Here is a 21800-nt window from a genome sequence, read left to right on the forward strand (position 1 = left end):
GTGTGTGTGTGTGTGTGTGTGTGTGTGTGAGGGGGGGCTGTGAGGGAACGGGGGGGGGGCGCAGGCCGCCCGCGGGGGGCTGGCGGTGGCAGGAGCCGCCTTCCCTTCCCTTATGTACCACCAGTTGGATTTATTTGAGGCCGGGCGCTGTTTTCCAGCGCGGTTGCCGTTGCCAAGCCCTCAGGCCGCGCTCCCAGCCGGGGGCGGCCGCCATCTTGCGCGGCGGGGGCGCGCGCAGAGGGGCGGGGCGCGGCGCAGGCGCGGCGGGGCGGGCGGGCGCGTGCGCGCTGAGGCGGCGGCGCAGGCGCGGAGGGGCGGGGGGGGGGCAGCGCCGCGGCGGCCCGTGTGAGGGAGCCCGGCACAAAATGGCGGCGGGGGGGCGGGCGCTGCGTGCGGGGGGGGCCGGCCGGTGACCGCGCCGCCGCCGCCGCTCCCAGCCGTCACCCGGGGCTAAGCGGGACGGGGCCTTACGGGCCGCGGCTGCACGATCGCCCTCGGGGCGGCGCCGTCGCCCGCCGCCTCTCCTCAGGCCCGGCGCAGCGGGCCGCCGCGCTCCCCAGCCGGCCGCCGCGGGCCCCGCCGCCTCCTGAGGCGCCGCCGCCCGGGCCCCGCCGGGCCCAGAGCGGAGCGGGGAGCGCTGCGCCGCCGCCGTCCGTGCGGCCCGGTTGGGCGAGCAGGGCGGGAAGATGGCGGCGGGCGGCGGAGGCGGCGGCCGGGCCTCCTCCTCCTCCTCCTCGGCCGCCGCCTCCTCCTCGTCGGCCGGCGCGCTGGAGGCCTCGCTCGACAGGAAGCTGCAGGCGGTGACCAACACGATGGAGTCCATCCAGGGCCTCTCCTCCTGGTGCCTGGAGAACAAGCGGCACCACAGCACCATCGTCTACCACTGGATGAAGTGGCTGCGCCGCTGTGAGTGCGGGGCGCCGGCGGCGGGGGATGGGGTGGCCGGGCCCGGGGGTTGTGCGGCGGGGGGTCGCCCACCTCCCCGGAGGGGGGCCCGTGGGCTGTGCGGCTGGAGGGGCCGCCCCTTGCGCTGGGGGGGTGGTCGCCCACCCCCCTGGAGCCTCGGCCCGCTGCTCCCGCTGCCCGTCGGGGTGAGGGCCGTGCGGGGGGCTGCAGGCTGGGGGGTCCGCAGTGGGGAGGGTGGTGGGGGGCAGCTTACACGGCCGTACCAGAAGCTTCGGACCCGGCGTCAGGCAGCGCAGTGAAATCTGGGCGTCTGGGATAGCTCCTGTCGGTGCTGCGGGGCCCCTGGGCAGGGTTTCTGCTTGGCATCACCTTGTCGCGCTTAGAAAAACACAAATCGCGTGTCTGCACCTGAATGGTGGCACCTTCAGCTTCCTGAATTCTGGGTCTGCTTGCCCGGGATCTTCCAAAATGTTATTTTGAGAGCTGGGGTGGGAAGGATGCCTTCAGCATTGTGGGGGTAAGGGACCATCACTGCCCGCTTCCACGGGCCTGTTGTGGGCGCGGATAAGCGTTGGGTGCCAACACTTGGATTTGGCGAGTGCCCGCAGGTGATGCGGCGGTGATCTGTGAGTGGGAAAGTTAATGTTTTCATGAGTCCAAATAAAGCGGCTTTATCTCTGCCGTCTCGCTGCTATGTGAAGGTTTTGCTTGTTGTCGCAGGAGCTGGAGTAAGCTTTGCGTTAACGCAAAGATAACGTTCCTATCCCAAGGCATCGCTCCATTGTGAAGTTTGGGGATAGTTGGTTTTCTGTGTTGAGGCCCTTCTGCAAAATGCGCAGGGCCCTCTTCCCCCAAATTTTGATTTGCATTTTTGTTGGTCCGTATGCTGCGTGATTAAAGAAAGCAAGGTAAGAGCCCGAGGTCTGTTGTTTTCTGGTCCATACCGACCTGCTGGTGAGGGGAAGCTGGCCCTGGTCCATCCTGCCTCGCTGTCGTTGCCCACCTCTCCTGGAAATCCTCATCCCTCTGACAGCCCTTGTCACCACGGGGGTCCTGTGGGACCATCCTCGGTCCTCTTCTCTCTCTCTCACTCCCAGCACACCCCCTCCGAACAAAATCCATCTCCTGTCTCTCCTTGGGACATACAGACTCCTCGGGACTTGGCGTCTCTTGTCACAGCTGCTGTTTGGGCTCCTCTCTAGGATTTTCATGAATGTTTTTGCTGTAGGTCAGGCTCAACACGACGCAGCTCCTCGTTCCCTGCCTGTACCTCGGGGCAGGTCCTCGCTGTGCCTGGCTGCTTGAGCCTTTGTGCCAGCGTGACTCCCCCATGTTTGTCGTCCTGCAGCTCCCCTCCCGCTGGCCTGTGGAGCTGAGACTCTTCCCTGGACTCCTGCCGCTTTTCCGTGGCTGACATTCATCTTTCAGCTCCTGGCCAAGGCAGCTGAGCTTCCAGAGATGCTGCTTTGGCACTGCCCCTTCCTTCTTCCTTGCAGTCTTCCATGACTCCTTCCCTCCTTCCCAAGCTCATCAAAAGTAACGTGTTCGCTCCCGCTTGCGGGGCCCCTGATGCTCCGTTCCTGCCCTGCAGGAACTGCTCCCTGCGGGGCACCCTGCTCCTGCTCCTCAGCCCCTGGTACCAGCCTGGACTTTTTGTTTTATTTTGGCACAAGAGCTTTCAGGGCTTTCCTTGCCCAGCCCTCGTGAGGATCTCCCCTGAACACCCCTCGTGTTTGTCCCAGTTCCTTCTTAAGCATCTTCTCTGAGGTACCAGCCAAAGCAGCCCTGGGCAGCAGTTGTGATACTGCTGTGCCCTGACCTCTGATTATTTGGTTACTTCCCACTTCGTGGGTTTTTGGGGTTTTTTTCTCCTGCTTTTCCCTTCATGGTACGCTTCATTCTCTGCCCCAAGGACCTTGCAGCCTCTCACACAGCGGCAACTCGTACTCCTAACCAAAAGACTTCAGTGTTACTTCAGTGTAACAGCAGCGAGTACAGCTTGCTTTTGGGTTCCTTTCCCAACTTTTGAATATTTTAACTCTAAAGCTGCTAAGAATGCATAAAAGCTGCTTTTTCCAGGGAGCTCCTTGTGAAGGATTGGTGTGGTGGGATCAAGGGCTGTATCTCAGCGCTGTGTCCGAGTGAAGATGAAGGCACCTGCGTTCAAGCTGGGGGAGAAGTGCTTTTGTCTCTCTTAGATGCCCATCTCTGTCCAGTGTGAAACCCCTGAGTGGGGCAGTTCCAGCCCAGCGTCTCTCCAGCGATGTCAGTGTTGGGTTGAGGGCGGTTTCTTGCAGGAGGTTTATAGAAAATGTCAAGCGCGGGGAAAAAAATTAGCCTTTTGATTCTTTGTCCTCTATAAATCAGGGGGAGTAGGCGTTGGGCTGGCCTGTGGGGCGGTCAGTGCTCCTGCCTCGGGCTGTGGAGGGATTTTGCCTGAGCACTGGTGGTCTCGTGGGTGCTCCCACCCCAGAGGGTGGTCAGTCACTCTCCCCATGTGCACTTCTGGGGGGAAACGGCTGCATTTTGCTGCGGGTATTTCCTAGCATCTGCATTTTCCCATATCTTGATGGATTTTTCTACACTTCAGTGTTAGATATTTGTTTCAGCTGATGTGAAATGTCCAATTTAACCGAAGGGGTATGTGGCTACTTGGACAAAGAATTGGGTCCTTTCAGAGAAAAAAAACCAAACCCAAACCTGAGTGCTGTTATCTAAGTAAGTTGTGGATGGCATGAGCATCTCCCTTCCCGGGTCAAAGCTTGTCCTGAGCATCAGCCAGTCACAGCTGCGGTTATTGGCCCAGAGTTTCACGATGTGAATGTTTCTGCGAGGTAATGCTGCCATAACTTTACCTCTGAGAAGTTTGTTGTGAACCAAGAGCTCTTCATCTCTGTGTCCACACGAGCAGCTCTTTAAGTGTGAGTTACATCGGACACACGGTGCGCCAGCTGCCCCGGGATGCCGGTCGGTGGAGCAGGCGGCTGTCCTGGAGCCGAGCAAAAAGCTGGGATGGGCTGTTATAAAATTTCCTGTTTCTTGCCTGTATTTCCTCTCCGGTTTAAGCCAAGACAGTCCAAGAGTAATTAAGAAGCCGTTCACCCATCGGATACGGCCAGTTGCATAATGTGTTTGGAACCCCTTGTACAAAGTGCATCTTGGACCCAAGGGTGCTCGGCTTTTTTCATGCAGCTTGTCCTTAGCCTAGGTATTGGTCTAGCAGGGAGTTTTCCTACTGTGCAAGTTGGGTGAATCTTGTTTTATAAATATTAGCTCTAAATTGAGGAGCTAAATTAAAATTAATTCTGCCTTGGCTGAGGTCTGCATTCACCCTTGCGGAAACCGTGGCAGAGGTGATGGTGTGAGCTGTGCTCCACGTGTTGGGCATTTGTATTGAACTTGGCTCTGGATTTCTGAATGCTGTGTATACAGTGAATCGTTTAAATCAAAGGTTTATATATCTTCAAGATCTATTTTGCATTGTGTCGTAAGATCTGGAATCAGCGCTCTCTCTGCTGGTGAATAACAGCGTCGGGATAGAAAGAGCATCCAGTGACAAGCGGGTGAATTAGCAGTGGAGTGCTGGGCTTTAATTAAATTGCAGAAAACCCATTTTGATGGGATGATGACCTGATAGGTTATTGAGGCTGGTGTTTTGGGGAAAGCTGACTCCAAATTGTTTTGGGAAGCCAGGGGAGTGCAGCTCTGCTCCGGCTGGATTTCCAGCCCTCCGGGCAGAGCAGAGTGCTCCTCACCCTGCTTCTCACTCAGACAAACAAACCCCTATCTGCTGTGTAAGCACGTTTAGCGTGAAGATTGTAAATAACAGTTTCTGCTAATGAATCTTTGTGCTTGTTTTGTTTGTTGCTATAAAAGCTTAGTCTGGGACATGGGAGTTGAGGCTCCTTGACACGGCAGCTGCCAGAGCAGTGTTGGAGTAGCCTGGTGGGAAAGATGAAACATACCCTCAGCCAAAAAAATAGCTGGAAAATACACGAGTAGCAAAGTCAGGGGTGAGAAGCGTTCTGCGGTGCTGGTGGAGGCAGCAGCTGTGTGACGCCTGGTTTGGGGCTCACACCGGTGGCCACTGCGGGCTGGGGCCATGAGGATGAGGGAAGTCCGGGGGGCTGTCTGTCTGTCTCCTTGACCTGCCGTGCTGTGCCTGCCCTGGGTTTAGGGCCTGACAATGCTTCTTGCTCACGCACGGGTTTGTAGTGACACTCAGCGGGTACCAGCAGTGAGCAAGAAGAATCAGTGCTGCTGGGGGGGGTGGGGGGGGGTGGCTCAGGGAGGCTTCAACCTGTTGAAGATTTGACAATCAAACCGGACCAAGCCTCAGTTTTGTTTCTCCAAAGAGGCTGCCTTCTGTGAAAGATCTTCATTTCCAACAAACGACTCGCAAAATCAGCCCTTGGTATCAGCAGGTCAGTGTAGAGCTCGTGCAGTCAAAATGTTCTGGCATCAGCTTTTCAAGCAGGCTCGCTGCCTGCTGGGACTCCTCTGCCAGGTGGGTGCTGGACCCAGGGCTGCTTGCTTGGTGCCGATCCCTTGGCCAGGACGGAGGCCTTCTGCAGGACAGGTGTGTGAGAGCAGGGACGAGAGTTTCTTATCGAGAGGAGTCCTGGAAAACACCGGTGTCTCATGGTCGGCTTCCCAGACGTGAGCATGCAGCGTCGTTCGTGAGCCGGGATCCTCTGTTTTATAACAAGTAATAATTGCATTCAGTAGGCAAAAGAAGAACTAACCCTGTATTTCTGTGGCTACCATCCTGCTTTCGTGGGCTCCTTGCCAGGAGTCAGTCGGTGGCCACTGACCCCTCTTCTCTGCATCGGAGAGGGATGTTAGAAAAGAGGGAGGCAATATTTAACAATTAGTGTCCAATAAAAGCATGTGAGCTTATTGTTGGCTGGAAAATACTCGTGTAGTGGCTTTTCCTTAGGCGCAGGCTGAGGCGCCAATGAGTTCTGTGAAAATCCTGGCTTTATTTCTGGCTGGCTTTGAGCAGGAGGGGAGCACGCAGCTGCCAGAGATGGAGTTGCTGCGGTGGGTGGTTTGGAGTTTTTCTGCGACAGGTTGCCAGCGCAGGAGCGGTGTTGGTAAGGGGTAAGCTCCCACCAAGGGCACTGGACCAGGGATGATGCTCAGAGCTTCCCACCAGGAGACTCAGAGACCAGGAGAGCTGCAAGGTGCAGCAGTGGGAAGAGGCTCTGCCAAGGTAGGGACAATTGGAAAATGAAGCGGGATAGAGAATTAAGGGATTTGTAGCTAAAAAATCTGATTGCTAATGCAGCCTGGGTACAGCCAGAAGGGGGGCTGTAACATGGGGAAGGTGGGAGCCTGCTAGAGCCCACGGGCATGTGAAAGAAATCCATCTATTGTCACCATTCCTATATTTAAATCCTCGTGTTGTATCGTTAAATTAAGTGAAGAAGCTAATTAGCATGTGGCTGCGCTTACTGCACTACAAGTGCTGTTCCTGGCCAACTGAAGGAGAGGTTTGATGAAATAATTAAATTTGGAGCCGAATATAGGAAGCTCAGAGGCACGTTTGGTGTGGATGCGTTCAGAGTAGAGCCGCGGGGGGGAGGGCTGGGTGCGAAGGTCAGTGCCGGCTCGGCAGGGACGAGGGAGGTGGTTTTTGGAGAAATCGATCCCTGGAGGAGAAGGGACGCAGATCCGGGGTCCTTTGTGTGCCACACAAAAGCTGGTGCCTGGCTAGCATTAAATCGCATGTCGGGAAAGGGCCATCCAGGCAGCCGCGTCCAAGGAATCAGCAGCGCTTATTAAATATATTAATAAGCATTGGTTTATTAATAGGAGTCACTTAAAGGGATGTGGAGAAGGTGTCTCCCTGTCTGTAGTAAGTGTCCTCTGGACAGCTATGGACACTGGTAAAACCTCCCCAATAAAGCTGCAAATCTTCGAGACCGTTCTAAGCTGTTAGAGCTTAAAAAAAAGGGAGATTTATACATGATTGTTCTTAAAAAATATGAATAAATGTCCACTACATTATTAAACAGGAAGCTGCACTGAAGCAGTAGCCAAGCGGGGTGATGCTGGAGCTTCAGAGAGAGGACCATATGCACACTCTGGAGCGGTTGGGTTTTTGCTCCGTGCAGAAGTTTGTGCCATTTTGCGTTTGACCTTTTAACCACAGGCTATGCTGATCTTTCTAGCTAATACGGTTCCTTTCGCTGCGTGGGGATGATAGATCCAGTGCAGGGTCAATGGATTTTTGCATCCTTTCTAAGCTCAAGACAGAGTCGATGCTTGAGGTTGCCCAACACGCAGGTTTTGGGAAGATCTGGAAATTATTTGTAAATGGGATTTCATCTCCAGCCCCCAGTTCTGACCATTGGACTGGCCCTTGTACATGCTGGAAATGCTGAAAAAAATTCTAAAACCAGGCACTTAAATGTTGTTGTCAAAACACAGCTGACGTGACTACTTCTGCTTGATGACGAATCTGAATTTTCTTTTTGTCTTTAGCTGCCTTTCCTCATCGTCTGAACCTTTTTTACTTGGCCAATGACGTCATACAGAACTGCAAGAGAAAAAATGCAATTGTCTTTCGTGATACGTTTGCAGAAGTGCTTCCTGAAGCTGCTTCGTTGGTGAAGTAAGTAACCGTGGTTTGGAAGGTTGAATGTCTCAGAAATGTGATTTTTTTTTTTTTTCTGACATCTCAAAGTCTAGAAACATCAGAAAAAAAATCGAGGATTTTGTTCAAGCGACTGCGTGGGTTTGAGCTTCTCTACGAGGAGGGTGCTAGAACGGGCACAGAGCTGGCTTTTAATTTGCGTGGGGGTCTCATTGGAGTATAAATTATCACGTGAAGTGGTGTGAGGGGCAAGTCTTGCACCATTGTGTGCGTGCCCCGTAGCTCTGCCCTCCCCTTGCGTGTGGGCACCGGTGGCTTGTGCTGCTGCTGGGGGCGAATGGTGCAGACCTGGGGGAGCGCTTGCATCACGGAGCGGTGCGACAAGACAGGGAGGAAGAGGAGGAGGAGGAGGTTTTTGTGGCCTCCAGGGATCTGTCTGTGGTCGACCACCAAGAAAACAAGCATCGCAGATGCCAGTCTAAACCCTGCCTGGCTTCTGCGAGCTTCTCTCTGTCTCCTGTGCTGCTGTACCCATCGCTGAAGCGTTACTTCAAGGTAATGCGCTCTCAAAGGTGGCTTAGCGCTCCGCTAGAAGTCGGAGACTTTAATTTACGAGAGTAGCGTGGGAGAAAAAGATCTTGCGCTGGCAGGTGGCCAGGTGGGGTGAGCCCCGTCCTGTTGTTACCGCCGGGTGCCTCGCTGCCCTCTGGTTTGGTTTCTGAATCTTCCTCAAACCAGATGATCTGTCAGGGGCAGGACACAGTAAAAAGACAAAGCTGACATGATGTGGCTGGTTTGTGTTGTGTGTCTTTGGAACGGTTTGAAGCAGCAAATTGTTGAACGTGGCGTGAGGCAGGGAAAAGGTTTAAGTTGGACTGCTTGTTAGCTTATAGTTAAATGTAATTTGCCAAAAGAGAAAGTTGAAAATACCATTAATAGATGCCAACAATGAGGAGGAGGGAGAAAAAATGCTGGGAGTATCAGCTAGCAAAGCAAAAAAGAGAAGGAAAAGCTACAGCCAGAAGTGCGTGTTCCCATTCCATTGGTGGCCTCAGCAGGCTTTACCAAGCCTGCTCTTGATTCCAGATGTTGGAGTCATGGATTCAGGAATGATTAAATGGATAAAAGTTCTCCCAGCTTGCTGCTTCCGAGTTCGGCTGTTTGTGTACTGTGGCAGTGTGACTTGACTAGCCTTTACCCTTTACGGACCCCGATGGAAGGTTATTTTTTTGCAAATTCCACGCGCACCTCGCTGCGCTGGCAGGCGCTGTCCTTCTGTCCATCCCTCTGCAAAGCTTTGCCTGGCCAGGGACGGCACTGTTGCTCCATAGCAGAGTCTCAGCCACCGGCCGCCTTCCAGATGGTTTAAAAAGCAGGAAAACTGGCCAGAAAACGCATCGCTCGCTCTTCAGGTGCTGAGCTGGAAGGCAAACGCAGCAGGGCTTGACGTCGAAGGTGTGAAGCTGTTCCTTCCACAGCTCTGTCTGGCAGAGCACCCACCACCTGAGGGTGCGGAGCAGCCCCTTCACCTCTGGGCTTGGAGCCGTGCTGTGGTGCCAGCTGCCGCCCAGGTCCTGCTGGCAGCGGTGGTGGCAGCTCTGCTTTCCAATAAGAGTTTATGAATCTGAGCTCGAGTCCTCTGGGCCAGTCGCTTCTGGTTGTTGGCAGGGTTCAGGCTCGCGTGGTCGCCCAGAGCTGGAGAGGTGTGTGTGGCGTGGAGTTACTGGGCACCAAAGCCAGCTCGGGTCGGGTCACTGCTGTACTCGCTCTGCTTCTTGTAACGCTCGTCCTCCACTGGTTCCTGCGACGGAAATCCCTGCAACGTGCCACTCAAATCCCAGGTTACAACAATTTTAAAGCATCAGCCGTTACAATTATTAGAAGGCTGCTTTGGAAGAGTAACAAATTCTTTTCCCCCCTGAAGAAAGGCTTCAGGGAAAATCCTATTGGCGTTTGTACCGCTCTGAAACCTCCTGGTTTTACCCCAAAAAGGGTCCTGATCTGTTATGATACAGAAGTGTGTGTTTGCCTAACTCCAAGTGTGGACTTGCTGCCTTGGTCTCCCTGGGACCTTTTGCAAGTCTGAAGGGTCTTTTAAAGTTTTGATTTAAACACATCATTATTTACATTATTATCTATCCTAGAATCGCAAGAAATTACAATGTGGGGGCAAAACAAACCCGCTACGCTCTTCTTTTTCAGGGATCCATCTGTTTCCAAATCTATCGAAAGAATCTTCAAAATCTGGGAGGACAGGAATGTGTACCCCGAGGAAACCATTTTGGCCCTAAAAGAAGCTCTGAGTAAGTTAGTTGCCCTTTGCACTTCTTACCTTACAAACTAACGCGTGAAGTTAAAGAAAACGTCTGGAATCGCTGAGTGAGAGGAGTTTATTGTGTGTATCCGTTCTCTTGGCGTTTGTACCTAGCGCAGGCTTTACAGCAGTGAGGTGTCGTATGTGAGCAGCACTGAATCCACCTGCTTCACGGGGTGGGGGTGGGGGGGGTTGTACCTTTCTAAAAACAGCTCTGAATCCTTTCACGTAAGCTGGAATTGTTCCAGCTTGAGAGTAAAGAGAACGTGAAGGTAAAAGTGATCCTACAAGTCGGGAACACGGTGCCCTGGTAGAGTGCCTGTGTCCCTGGCTCTGCCTTTGAGGCTGTATTAGCAATAAGCTGGTTTTCCTAATAATATTTGTGGTGGAGGAAAGAGGCTGGAAGCAAAGCCGGAGGGTGAAGTGTTCTCAAGTACTTAGGAAAGAACTCTCCTTAAAAGCTGAAACGGCGAACGTTAACTGGGAACATGCGTAGTCGTAAAAAACCAGAAATTAGCCGATACTCAAATACTCAAAGGAAATTGGTCCACGTTTCGGCTTTCCTTGGGTCCGTCGCTGAGAGCTAAAGGTGCTTCAGGAAATCCTCACGTGTGGTTTTGAGAGCCAGTCGTCATGGCAGGAGAAACACGGTGTGCGGGCTTTGGCATGCGAAAAGGCTTTAGCTGGGCATTGCATGTTGAGAAGTGAAGTTGATGCGTACGTTCTGAAATCTCTTTATTTTTATTGTAACTTGAAAACAATATTTCGGATTCCTTGTAAATTAGATATTGTGGCTATTTTCCCAACTTGCATTACTTGCCTGTTGAATGCTGATTTCATGAAAGCCTCCCTTAAAGAGCCGAGCGGTACAGTTTTATTTCTAGATGCCTCGTGTTTTTCCTTTTTACCCTGGCCGTGACTGTGATTTTTGAACTTGTCTCAGCGTAAGGGCAAACAGAAACTTGATTTAAAAATGGAAGACCATCCCACAGGTTGCTGTATTCCTGAGTAAACTTAGGTTCTCTTGGGCATCCAGCAGCTCATCTAAGGAAGTTGGTCTAGGTATTTTAAAACAAATTTCTGTTCACTCTTTTACCGTGCAACCGTATGGCACCAAAAACCAGATTCTTAAAAGGAATCCCATAATGCCAGACTGCAAAAAATGAAATGTTTTCCAGGTACCACTTTCAAAACTCAGAAGCAGCTGAAAGAAACCCTGAACAAACAACCGAATAAGCCGTGGAAGAAATCACAAAGTAAGGAAACAATGTGAACTCTCTGAACTAATATAGAAATTGCCGCCTTGAGGAACAGAAGAAAGGCTAGCCCAAACCGGGCAAAGTACCTGGACTAAAACATGAGCCAGCATGCATCTTCCAGGCTTGTAAAGCTCCTTACAGACTTAACCTGTAAAGCACCAAGGAGTTGTTGCTAGAGAACCACTTTTAAAAGGAATGAAGTAAGAAAAAAAAAAAAATCTTTATGAGAGCGGAGGTTATGAAAGTAGAGGAAAGAGCTGGTGGAACCTCTTTGAAACTGGCGTTAGACTATTGAGAGATGGAGAGAAGACAGACAGAACCGTGTGCTTTGGCAGCAGGAGGTGGACACTACCTTCGTGCTCGGGAACATGCCTTCAGCAGCAAACTAGGTGCTAGGATAAAGGAAAACTGGAAGCTGGCAGTGCAGATAATGAACTTTGGCATCTGACAGTACCGGCAGCGCAGTCTAGCAGGAAATGCGTTTATAATATGCCAATCTTCCTAATCTCATTATCCACTAAAGCCTTGAATGGTCTGTAAAGCGAGATGGTGGAACGTTAGGTGTAAGCCGTGGCGTGCACCCACCCGTACGAGTGCTGAGATCAGAAGGTTAACAAAAGAGTTTGGAAGCGTTTATAACTGCCCTTAACATCACAAGCTGCCTTCCCAAACAAAAATGTGCTATATTCAGCACGGATGAAGGGTTTAGCGTTTCGCCTCTTATCAGATGTTTCTCCTGTTCTGTCCAGAAACCAATGGATTAATCTCTTGACAGAGGGATTCGTTCCCCCTGCCAGAATAGAGGTGTAAGAGGTTTTTAAGGTTGAGAGCATGGTTAGGCCTAGTGGGTGCCAAAGGGAGACCTTGTCCGAAGGAAACGCTGGGCTCTGCGTGTCAGCTCTGAAGTCTGGCACTTAAGAAAAAATATTACCTTCCTTACGGAGAGGTATAAACTCATCAAATGAGGCTGTTGGATCAGCCCTTGCAGGGACTTGTCTTCCCAAAGGTAGAGCTGGAAAAGGCATGCACAGTAAATTTTTATAGTGTGTTAAAAAAAATTAATTGAAAGGCGATAGTATAATTTATTGAACCTCAGTCTCGATCTAGCTGCACGTGGCAGTGGCCCAATTAGCTAACGGAAAGCCAGAGCACTGAGGGACCTCTGTGTGGAGGGGAAAATGTGATGAGTGACAACAGCCTGCAAGTCTTTTCGTTGAATTGTCTTAAAATACCTCGGTATTCGAAGTGCCTTTTGTGACTTACTTTTAGTTGGGCTGCAGTTCCTTGGGTTCTTTATAATTTTTTTTATTTTTTATTTTTTTTATTCCAACAGCATCCACAAACCCGAAAGCTGCTTTGAAGTCCAAGATTGTTGCTGAATTCAGAGTAAGTCTGCAAGTGGAAATACTCTGTTGCACTAACCTCCATCCTTGGGCTGTAGCTTTTGTGTCGCTTGTGTCCACCAGCAGCGTAAGCTTGATGGGAAGCTCTAGTGTTCGCTGTCTTTATGTTCCTTGGCATATAACGCCTGCTGGGCGTTTCAGCTGTGAGTTTTGGTAGGGCTGCCACCCCTTCTGTGTGCTGTTAGGGACAGGAAGGTGGCTGGAAAACATTCGGAGCAGTGCGGAGGCCCCCTGTACCAGTTTTCATTTGGGGTAACCTCATACGGGAGGGCAGTGTGGTGGGTTGACCTTGGCTGGGGGCTGGGTGCCCACCAAGCCGCTCCATCACTCATCTCCTCAGCAAAACGGGGGGGGGGGGGTGTGTGTATGGAAATAAGAAGGAAAAACCTCACAGCCTTGTGGGTCAAGGTAAAGGCAGTTTATGTTCAGCCACGTCCCGGGAAGCAGGGCTTCAGGCATAGCGGTTGTTCTGGAAGGCAAACTGAGTAAATAACGAATGTCCCCCCTTCCTCCTCCATTCTCTTCGCTTTTCTATCCGAGCAGATGCCGTATGGTGTGGAATATCCCACTGGCCACCTTGGGTCCCCTGTCCTGGCCGTGTCCCCTCCCAGGGTCTTGCCCACTCCCAGCCTGGTGGTGGGGAGAGGTTGGAGAGACAGCCTTGATGCTGTGTGAGCCCTGCTCAGCCGTAGATCAACACGCTGGTGTGTTCCCAGCACCTTTCTAGCTCCCCATGGCAGCACAGCCCGAGGAGGTTGCTGTGGGGCTCAGCCGGAGCCAGCACAAGCAGTTTGCTGTCTCGGGAGCTGCTTAAAATCCCCAGGCGCTTAGGCTGGCTGTCACCGACGGTGCTGACCGAGCTTGTCAGCTTGTCCCAGTGAAGGGGTAGTTTCAAGGTGGCTGAGGAGTTGGTGGCAAGAAATTTATCTAAATTCAATCCCCTGAAGGAGCGTGGTGTGTTAATGTAATCCACGGGCACTGGTGGGGTTTCCAAAAGAAAATAAAAAAGGCCTGTTCCTACTCCAAACCATCACAGCCAGGAGTCTCGTAGAATTACAGCCCCTGTCTGAGCCCGGATCCGCCGATCTGTTTGACTTGAGGTTAAAAATCCAGAGACTGGCACGGTTTGTTTCTGTGTTAGCTCTCGTTTGGAAACGGTCTTGAACCGGCGAGTTGTTTGTCACTGAAGCAGGACTGTGCTGTTGGCTCTGTGCAGCGGGGTTTCTCTTCCGTGGAATGTGATGAGGATGCTTTTCTTGTCTGATTTTTTTTTTTTTTTTTCCCCCCCCCCAGCCACAGTCTCTTATTGAAGAATTGTTATTATACAAGCGCTCGGAAGACCAGATAGAACTGAAAGAGAAACAGCTTTCCACTATGAGAGTGGATGTCTGCAGCACTGAGACACTTAAATGTTTAAAAGGTAAAGACGGTGTATAACATACAAAACCCAACATAATTAAGGGGGGCAAATACAGTTGTAGGAGCCCCTTGGTTCTGTTGAGCCTCAGACTAGAAATGTAAACTAGAAAAGTAAACTGGGTCTGTAAAATACTGGTCAGACTGGGTCTGTAAAATACCAAAATTTCAGTGCAGTTAATAACCACCGAGCAGGAGCCTAAAACCTTTGTTAATTTGAACCTGTTCATAGAAACCTGCAGATACAGAGCTCAAACAAAGCCAAAGTGACCTCTTTCGAAATATTTAAACACGCCCTCCTGTGTCACTAAAATTTACATTGTTCTTAACGTCTTCAGAGCCCCTTAAATAATTTCAGATTTAGTATTTCAAGTTAAGGCAGCTGCCGGTGGCTGCAGTTTGATAATGCCAATTACGAGTCCAATAGCAAGTACTGGGGGCAAACGAATGGGGTTATGTTGAGCTGTATTAACAGGAAATTTAATTGTAAAACTGCAGGTAGATTTAGCTGTGCTTGGTAATCCGTGATTTGGAAATGATCATTCGCAGTCGTGGTAATTTGTGGGTGTCATGAACCCCAATGATAGGATGTTAGGAGCCCTGGGAATATGGTAACGAAGGAAAAATAAAACTCAGGATTTTTGTCCCTTCCAAAATGAAAGTACTCTCCCTGTAAAGAGGAAAAATTTACACTTTACTTTAAAAGAGTAAAATTTTACACTGCCTTGTTTTGAACTTACTTATCAGTAATAACTAGTTGGTAAACAATATGGACTGCTGGTGACTTGGCCTCTTTTTTTTTTTTTTTTTTTTTTTATGGATAATGATGGATGGACGGGGTGATCTGGGGAGCGTGCGGCACGGTGCGGTCTCTATTGTCTGAACTTCCCAGTTGCTGCTGTCAAGGGCGTGCTTCCAAGAGCTGATTTTCCATTAATCTCCTTGCAGATAAAACAGGAGGAAAGAAGTTCTCCAAGGAGTTTGAAGAAGCAAGTTCAAAGCTGGAAGAATTTGTAAATGGCTTAGACAAGCAAGTGAAAAATGGCCCCTCTCTCACCGAAGCCCTGGAGAACGCTGGTATATTTTATGAAGCGCAGTATAAGGAAGTCAAGGTGGTAGCAAATGTAAGTACGCGCTTCCTCAATCCTCCTCACGCAGACCGATGTCTGCCTGTGTTCGCTAAGCATCTCGGAGGCTGGAAAATGCATCTCTGTACTCCCAAATTAAGAAGTTTGTTCTGAGTGTGGTACAAGTGTTGTCAAAAGAGAGCGGAGTTCAGGTGTTGGGCAAGAAAAAAAAGACGCTACAAAAAATCTGTGGGTTCAGAAGCTCAATTCTTGTGTGTTGCTGTAATTTTGTAGCCCCTCTGGGTTTTTAAACGGGGGCAAAATGACGGTTAGTCTAATAAATCCGAAATTCTGGAAACTGCGCCAACAATGATCAATAAGCGAACTAGACGAACAAAGAAAGAATTCGGTAAAGCATTGTAAACACAACCAACCCCTCCCCCCAGCCCTTCCAGAAAACCACTGAACAGGCAGCATATTTGTTAGAAAACGTGGTGGGAAAATGGGGTTTATGAAAATTGATTTAAGTTGGTGGAAGGTTTTACCTTCCCCCTTTTTTGTGGTTGTTGCTCTGCAAGTCACACTGAAAAGCTGAGTTCCTACTGCAGAGTTCTCACTGCAGGTAATCAGAAATGGTCTTCTAAGGCTGTGTGCTGCTTCGTTAGGGAAGTGATTAATGCATGCACTCTTCCGATAAAAGACACTCACTCCGATATCCGTCCTTTCTTAGGCTTATAAAACATTCGCTAATCGAGTGAGCAATCTAAAGAAAAAGCTAGACCAGCTGAAAGCAACGCTTCCTGATCCAGAGGAGTCTCCTGTTCCTTCTCCGAGTATGGACGCCCCGTCTCCGACAGGCTCCGAGTCCCCTTTTCAGGGCATGGGGGAGGAGGATAACTCCCGGTCTCCGGTGGTTGGAAGCCGCAAGACGGTATCTCCAGAGCCTGTGACGGATAATCGGGATGTGGAAGACATGGAGCTGTCTGATGTGGAGGACGATACGTCTAAAATTATTGGTACGTCCTGCGGGAGCAGCAAGAGAAAGTGTCTGGTAGAAATTTTGTGGGGATGAAACAGCCCTTTGGGGTCTTGTTTGGGAGGCAGAGGGTGCACAGAGCCCTCGGTGGGTCATGGATTGGTGCCGCAGGGTTTTGGTCTCCCGCTCCAGGCCCCTGACTCAAACAGGGAAATGCCAACCTAGCTGCGGGTTTTCCCGTCTCCCAAACTGCTCATCCGATACGTTCTTACATACCCTGTGGGAATCGGACCTAACACACCTAATGATGAGGATCCTGTTGAAAATCCTGTACCCTGTGTAGTTCTCAGGGGGGCAGAGTGACAGGTCTGGTCTTCTTCTCCCCCTCTCGGTGCAGTGGAAGAGAGGAAGGAGAAGCAGGCTCCTCCAGCTTCAGCACCCGTCAAGACTGAAAGCGTCCCCAAAGCGGTGCCGTCTACCGCTGCGGTGGGCACAACCTCGGTGACGGTGACGACGCCTGCCCAGACTCCTCCGACCCCTCCGGCTCCAAAGGCGGTGAGCGCGGCGGCGCCCATCCCTCCGTCGCCAGCGCTTGCATTGCCCAACCTGGCCAACGTGGACCTGGCAAAGATCAGCTCCATCCTTAGCAGTTTAACTTCTGTCATGAAAAACACAGGTGAGTGCTGAAGGGGTGCCAGCCCCGGGGGTTTGGTTAACAGAGCTAACAACGGAGTCTTGTTTTGTAATCTCTGAAAGCCCTAATTGTCTCAAAATAAACACAAATGAGTTACTGCTTAAAAGATCTGGCTCGGTCTTTCCGACACACGACTGTTGGCTTCCTGAGCCTCTCCTTTCTCATGCTTGGAGCTCTGCTGCAGTTGTATCTGGGGAAAACTTGAGCCAAAAAAAGCTTCCCTTAACGAAGCAGCCTACGTGAGTGGTGTGTGCTTCTGTCCTAGGTGTCAGTCCCGCCTCGAGACCTTCTCCAGGAACCCCGACCAGCCCAACAGCTCTTACTAGCGGCCTGAAGACTCCTGTCATGGGAACTCAGTCTGCTCCTTCCAACCCGTTAGCAAATATTCTCTCCAAAGTTGAAATAACTCCTGAAAGTATTTTGTCTGCTCTCTCCAAAACCCAGACTCAGACCGCACCAGCATTGCAAGGTACCAGAGTGGGTCGCGAGGGAATGGCTAACTGTGTGTTCGGTGGCAGTAGCCACGCTGAAACGTGCTGCAGTGCTTATCCTAAAGCGAAAATGAAAAACTTTTATGTGGAATGTATTACGTCTGTGGCAGGGTGACTTTTTCTCAGGTAGCCCACGTGTTACGGATCAGCAAGTTCACTTACTTTGCTGTACGTCTTCGCATTTTTGCCGTGACTGAAGGGCGCTCATCCAGAACGCTTGGTTGAAGGGCGCAGAACAGGACGGGAGACCTGAGAGGGCTTTGTGGTTTCCCCGCGCTTCCGAGAGCGCTTTTTTAGAGCAGAGCAACTGCCCAGAGGTGCTACTTCTGCTTCTGCACCTTGCATGTGTAACCCTGGTTGGTAGCGTGATGTTTTTTACGCCCGGCTATGAAGCCAGGCTGAGTTATTACCCGACTCACTCAGACGCGTGTTGAAATTTATATTTGTAGATCAATCTGAGCCTCTGGCAAAAGTTTGCACCTCAGCGGGTGCAAAATCCAGTCGCTTTCCAGGCTGAATCGGGAAGTAGTTTCAAGGAACGACATCTGCGGTACAAATACCTTGACAGCGGCTCAGGTTGAGTTGCCTCTTACCTGAATATCTGAACGCAGCGTTCTTTTTTCCAGGCTTATCGTCCTTACTTCAGAGTGTGGCTGGAAATACCGTTCAGTCAAGCGAAACTGCGTCGCAGAGCACTTCAGCATCGCCCGCCAACACGACTGTTCCATGCGTGAAGGGGAGGAATATTCCTTCCAATACTCAGTCCTTTATATCCAAAAGTTTTGGTTATTCTCCAAACTCATCTACCGCTGAGGTTTCCTCAACTTCGGTTAATAAGGCTCCCGTTGGACACACCCCAGGGCTGTCAAGCTCCAGTTTTAAGCCGCCAACCAATTCCCTGGGATTTTCCAGTTCCCACCCTCCCAGTCCTTCTTCCCTTTTGCCAACAGAAACCTCACTGGGTCAATCCTCTGAAATTTCAAAAGCAAAGCTGGAATCGGAACCCCCTTCTCCGAGCCTGGAGATGAAGATACACAATTTCTTGAAGGGAAATCCTGGCTTCAGTGGTCTGAACTTGAATATTCCAATCCTCAGCAGCTTAGGGTCCAGCATCGCAACGGAAAGCCACGCGTCTGACTTCCAGCGTGGTCCTACCAGCACTTCTATGGACAATGTGGATGGAACGCCGGTGCGCGACGAGCGAAGCGGGACACCCACCCAGGATGAGATGATGGATAAGCCGACGTCGAGCAACGTTGACACCATCTCCCTGCTGTCAAAAATCATGAGCCCCGGTTCTTCTACTCCCAGCAGCACGAGGTCGCCTCTGCAGAGCCGGGATGACAGCTATTCCCAGGAACTCTCCAGTTCCGTGCACGCCTACCGGCCCTTCGGCCTCGGCAGAGACTCTCCGGCTGGCCTCTACAAGCAGTCTGCAGACAGCATGGAGATGCCCTCCTCTTTAATGGACTCCTCCCAGGAGAAGTTTTACCCGGACACATCTTTTCAAGAGGACGAAGATTATCGCGATTTCGATTACTCTGGGCCGCCGCCGTCGGCCATGCTAAACCTGGAGAAGAAGCCAGCCAAGTCTATCTTGAAATCGAGTAAACTCTCTGAAGCTGCGGAGTACCAGCCGGTCCTGTCCAGCTACGGCCAAAGGTCGCAGGAGTTTGGCGTGAAGTCGTCCTTCCCTCCGTCAATGAGGTCTATTCTTGACCAGAGCGAGAGCTGTGACCCACTGGCGGCGTCTCCGGGGATGTACGGGAGCTACGGCCTGAGGGGAAATGACTCCACCTCGGACGGTTCCCCTTCGCCCAGCAAGAACGATGTGTTTTTCACACCGGACTCCAATCACAACAACTTACCGAAATCGGTGGTGCACTCTGGCCTCTCGCAGAAGCAATACCCGGACTCGCCCCACTCGATTCCCCACCGCTCGCTTTTCTCTTCTCAAAACGCCCTCTCCAGCCCCACCGGCAGAGCGCCCGCGGCCAGCGTGGAGAAATCCTTGGGTTCTTCCATTTCCGCCACGTCGACCATCGAGTTCAAGAACATGCTCAAAAACGCCTCCCGCAAGCCCTCCGAGGAGAAGCATTTTGGCCAGATCTCCAAAAGCAGCTCTGGTGAGGGGGTGAGCCTGTCCGGCCACGGTGCGGCCGGCGCGCCCAAGGGGGAACCGCAGCCACAGGAGGAGCATTACCGCATCGAGACCCGGGTCTCCTCCTCCTGCTTGGACTTACCCGACAGCACCGAGGAGAAAGGGGCCCCCATCGAAACGCTGGGTTACCACAACGCCTCGAGCAGGGGGATGTCGGGAGAGCCCATCCAGACCGTGGAGTCCATCCGCGTCCTGGGCAAGGGCAACAGAGGACACGGGCGAGAGGCGAGCCGGGCGGCGGGGTGGTTCGAGATGAGCAGCAGCGGGAGCGCCTTCGATAACGGGCCCTCGGGCACGTCGGAGTTGCCTGGCATGGGCGGCTTCCCGGCACCCTACAAGGAGCACGTGCCGCCCTTCCAGGAGAGCGTCAACAACTTCCGAACAAATAACTTCAGCCCCGCTTTCGAGCACCACATGCCACCACCGCCGCCCCTCGCACCGCCTCCCATCGAGCACGGGACTCCCTTCCAGCGCGACCCGGTGGGTCCACCCGCCGGCCCCCCAGCTGCCCCCCCCAAGGACCACGGCAGCCTGTTCCCCAGGGATCACTCGGTCCCTCCCCGCATGCCGTCGGTGGATCACACCAACCCCTTCTCGAAGGAATCCTCCGCTCCGCTCTCGCTGCCCCACGGCGTCCCCCCGCCTCCCTCCGTGGAGCACGCCGGGGTCCCCTTCCCCACGCCCCCGCCGCCCCCCGTCCCAGGGGAGCATGCCGGCGTCCCCTTCCCCGCTCAGCCACCGCCGGCCGGGGAGCACGGCGGCGTCCCCTTCCCCGCGCCGCCTCCCATGGCAGTGGAGCACGGCACCGGCGCCTTCCCCAAGGAGCACGGTACGATCCACCAAGGGACGATGAAAGAGCATTTCGCCGTGCACGCCGGACCCCGGGAGCCAGTGGCCCAGCCCCAGCAGCGGGACCACGCCGCAGCCCCCCTGTCCCGTGCCCGTGAGGCCGTGGGGCTGACCCCCCTCTCCCGGGAGCAGCTGGGGGCACCCCGTGGCCTGGGGCCCCCTGCTCACAGGGACGGTGGGAGCCGTGGCGGGGTGCTGGTCAGGACCCCCCGCGCTGACTTCAGGCCGCGAGAGCCCTTCGTCAGCAGGGACCCCTTCCATAGCCTGAAACGGCCCCGGCCGCCCTTCGGGAGGGGGTCCCCCTTCTTCACCCCCAAACGCCCCTTCTTCCCCCCCAGGTACTGAAGGAGACGCCCCCAGCGAAGGCATCGGACGCTGTGGAGAGCAGCGAGTAGCGCTTTCACTTGTTTTTTTCCATATTTTTTTTTCTTTCCCTTTGAGAGCCCCATAACCTTCTCCTAAATTAAATAGTCTGGATTTCTTTTTTTTTTTCTTTTCTTTTTTTTTTTTTTTTTCCCTCCTCCTGGTTTATTTCTACCCAGTTGGTGCAAGACTAGGGGGAAAAAAAAAAAAAAAGTTTTAATGGAAAGAAGAAGCGTTGCTGTTGAAATAAAAACTTCCAGTAGTTTCGAAAGGTAAAAGGAAAAAAAAAATCTGAAGAAAAAAAAAAAAAGGAAAAAAAAAAAAGAAACCAACCCTAACAATCGGAAGGGAAGGATGAAGCGAAGGATGAAGCGTGCTGTTGGGATGTTGTTTTTTAGCCGATTACCAAACCGCTGCCGCAGGGAGGAGTGAAGGGTCCAAGCGGTGGCAGAGACCCCCCCCACCTCTCCTGTGCCTTCCTCTGCAGCGAGGTCGCCGCTCCCCCTGGCAAAACCCACCAAAAAAAACCCAAAAAAAGGTTTAAAAAAAAAAAAAAAAAAAAAAGGCAAAAAAAAAATCAAAAGAACAAACTCACCCTACGATGATGCTCTGCGGCCGCCGGCCGGACTCTGTGGTTCCGGCGGTGAGGGGGGGTCCCCAGCCTGTCCCCCCTCCATCACCTGTCATCTGTTGGTTGGATTTTGGTTTATTTTGGGGTTTGTTGTTTGGCTTTTTTTTGTTGTTGTTGGGTTTTTTTTGTTTGTTTGTTTGTTTTTTCCGTTTCGTTTCTCCCCTGGGAACACTGTTGACTTTCTACGTGTGTGTATATATAATAATCACTTTTTAATTCCATCTCTCGGATCGCAGACGGAGCCCACGGGGGGCTCGGGGCGCTGCCCCCCGCCCAGGGCCGCCCCGCAGCCGCCCCGACGGCTTTTATATGAAGTTGGAATTTTACTTGATTTATTTTAAATTTGTTTTGTTTTGTTTTTTTTTTTAGTTGCTAGAATCCATCATATATGTTTGATAAAGGTGTAGGGTTAAATATCTACATAAAAATTACAAAAACGAGGTGGCGGATCCTGTCTTTGTTCTGCGCTTTGGCGGAGGGGGGGCTCGGTCACCTCAGCCCTGAGGGGATCCCCACCGTGGGCCCCCCGGGGAGGCTCGGCCAGACCCCCGCCCCCCTCCTGCGGGGCCGTCAGGGGGTCCCGATTTCCCCCCCGCCCCCCTTCCGTCTTATCCGTGGTTCGCTCCGGCCCGCGCCGGGAGCGGGGGTTGCCCGGGGACGGGCGCGTCC

At 52.2% G+C, this 21800-nt stretch overlaps 1 protein-coding gene across 2 annotated transcripts; it reads left to right on the forward strand.

The window, feature by feature from the left end:
* The first annotated feature begins 58 nt into the window (after positions 1-58).
* Positions 59-21571, forward strand: RPRD2 (regulation of nuclear pre-mRNA domain containing 2). Of its 2 annotated transcripts, XM_080368260.1 has the most exons (11): positions 60-906; positions 7396-7525; positions 9710-9810; positions 11000-11077; positions 12414-12466; positions 13777-13903; positions 14848-15023; positions 15697-15982; positions 16340-16618; positions 16902-17105; positions 17754-21571. In XM_080368260.1, the coding sequence occupies exons 1-11, from the start codon at positions 687-689 to the stop codon at positions 20480-20482; spliced, it is 4383 nt and encodes a 1460-aa protein (XP_080224386.1). In that variant the 5' UTR covers positions 60-686; the 3' UTR covers positions 20483-21571. The 2 variants fall into 2 exon arrangements, with proteins under 2 accessions (XP_080224387.1, XP_080224386.1); XM_080368261.1 differs by lacking the exon at positions 11000-11077 and having other exon boundaries at positions 59-906.
* Positions 21572-21800: the final 229 nt, after the last annotated feature.

The sequence above is a fragment of the Falco punctatus genome, assembly GCF_963210335.1.
Source record: "Falco punctatus genome assembly, chromosome: 18".
NCBI classification, from domain to species: Eukaryota; Metazoa; Chordata; class Aves; order Falconiformes; family Falconidae; genus Falco; species Falco punctatus.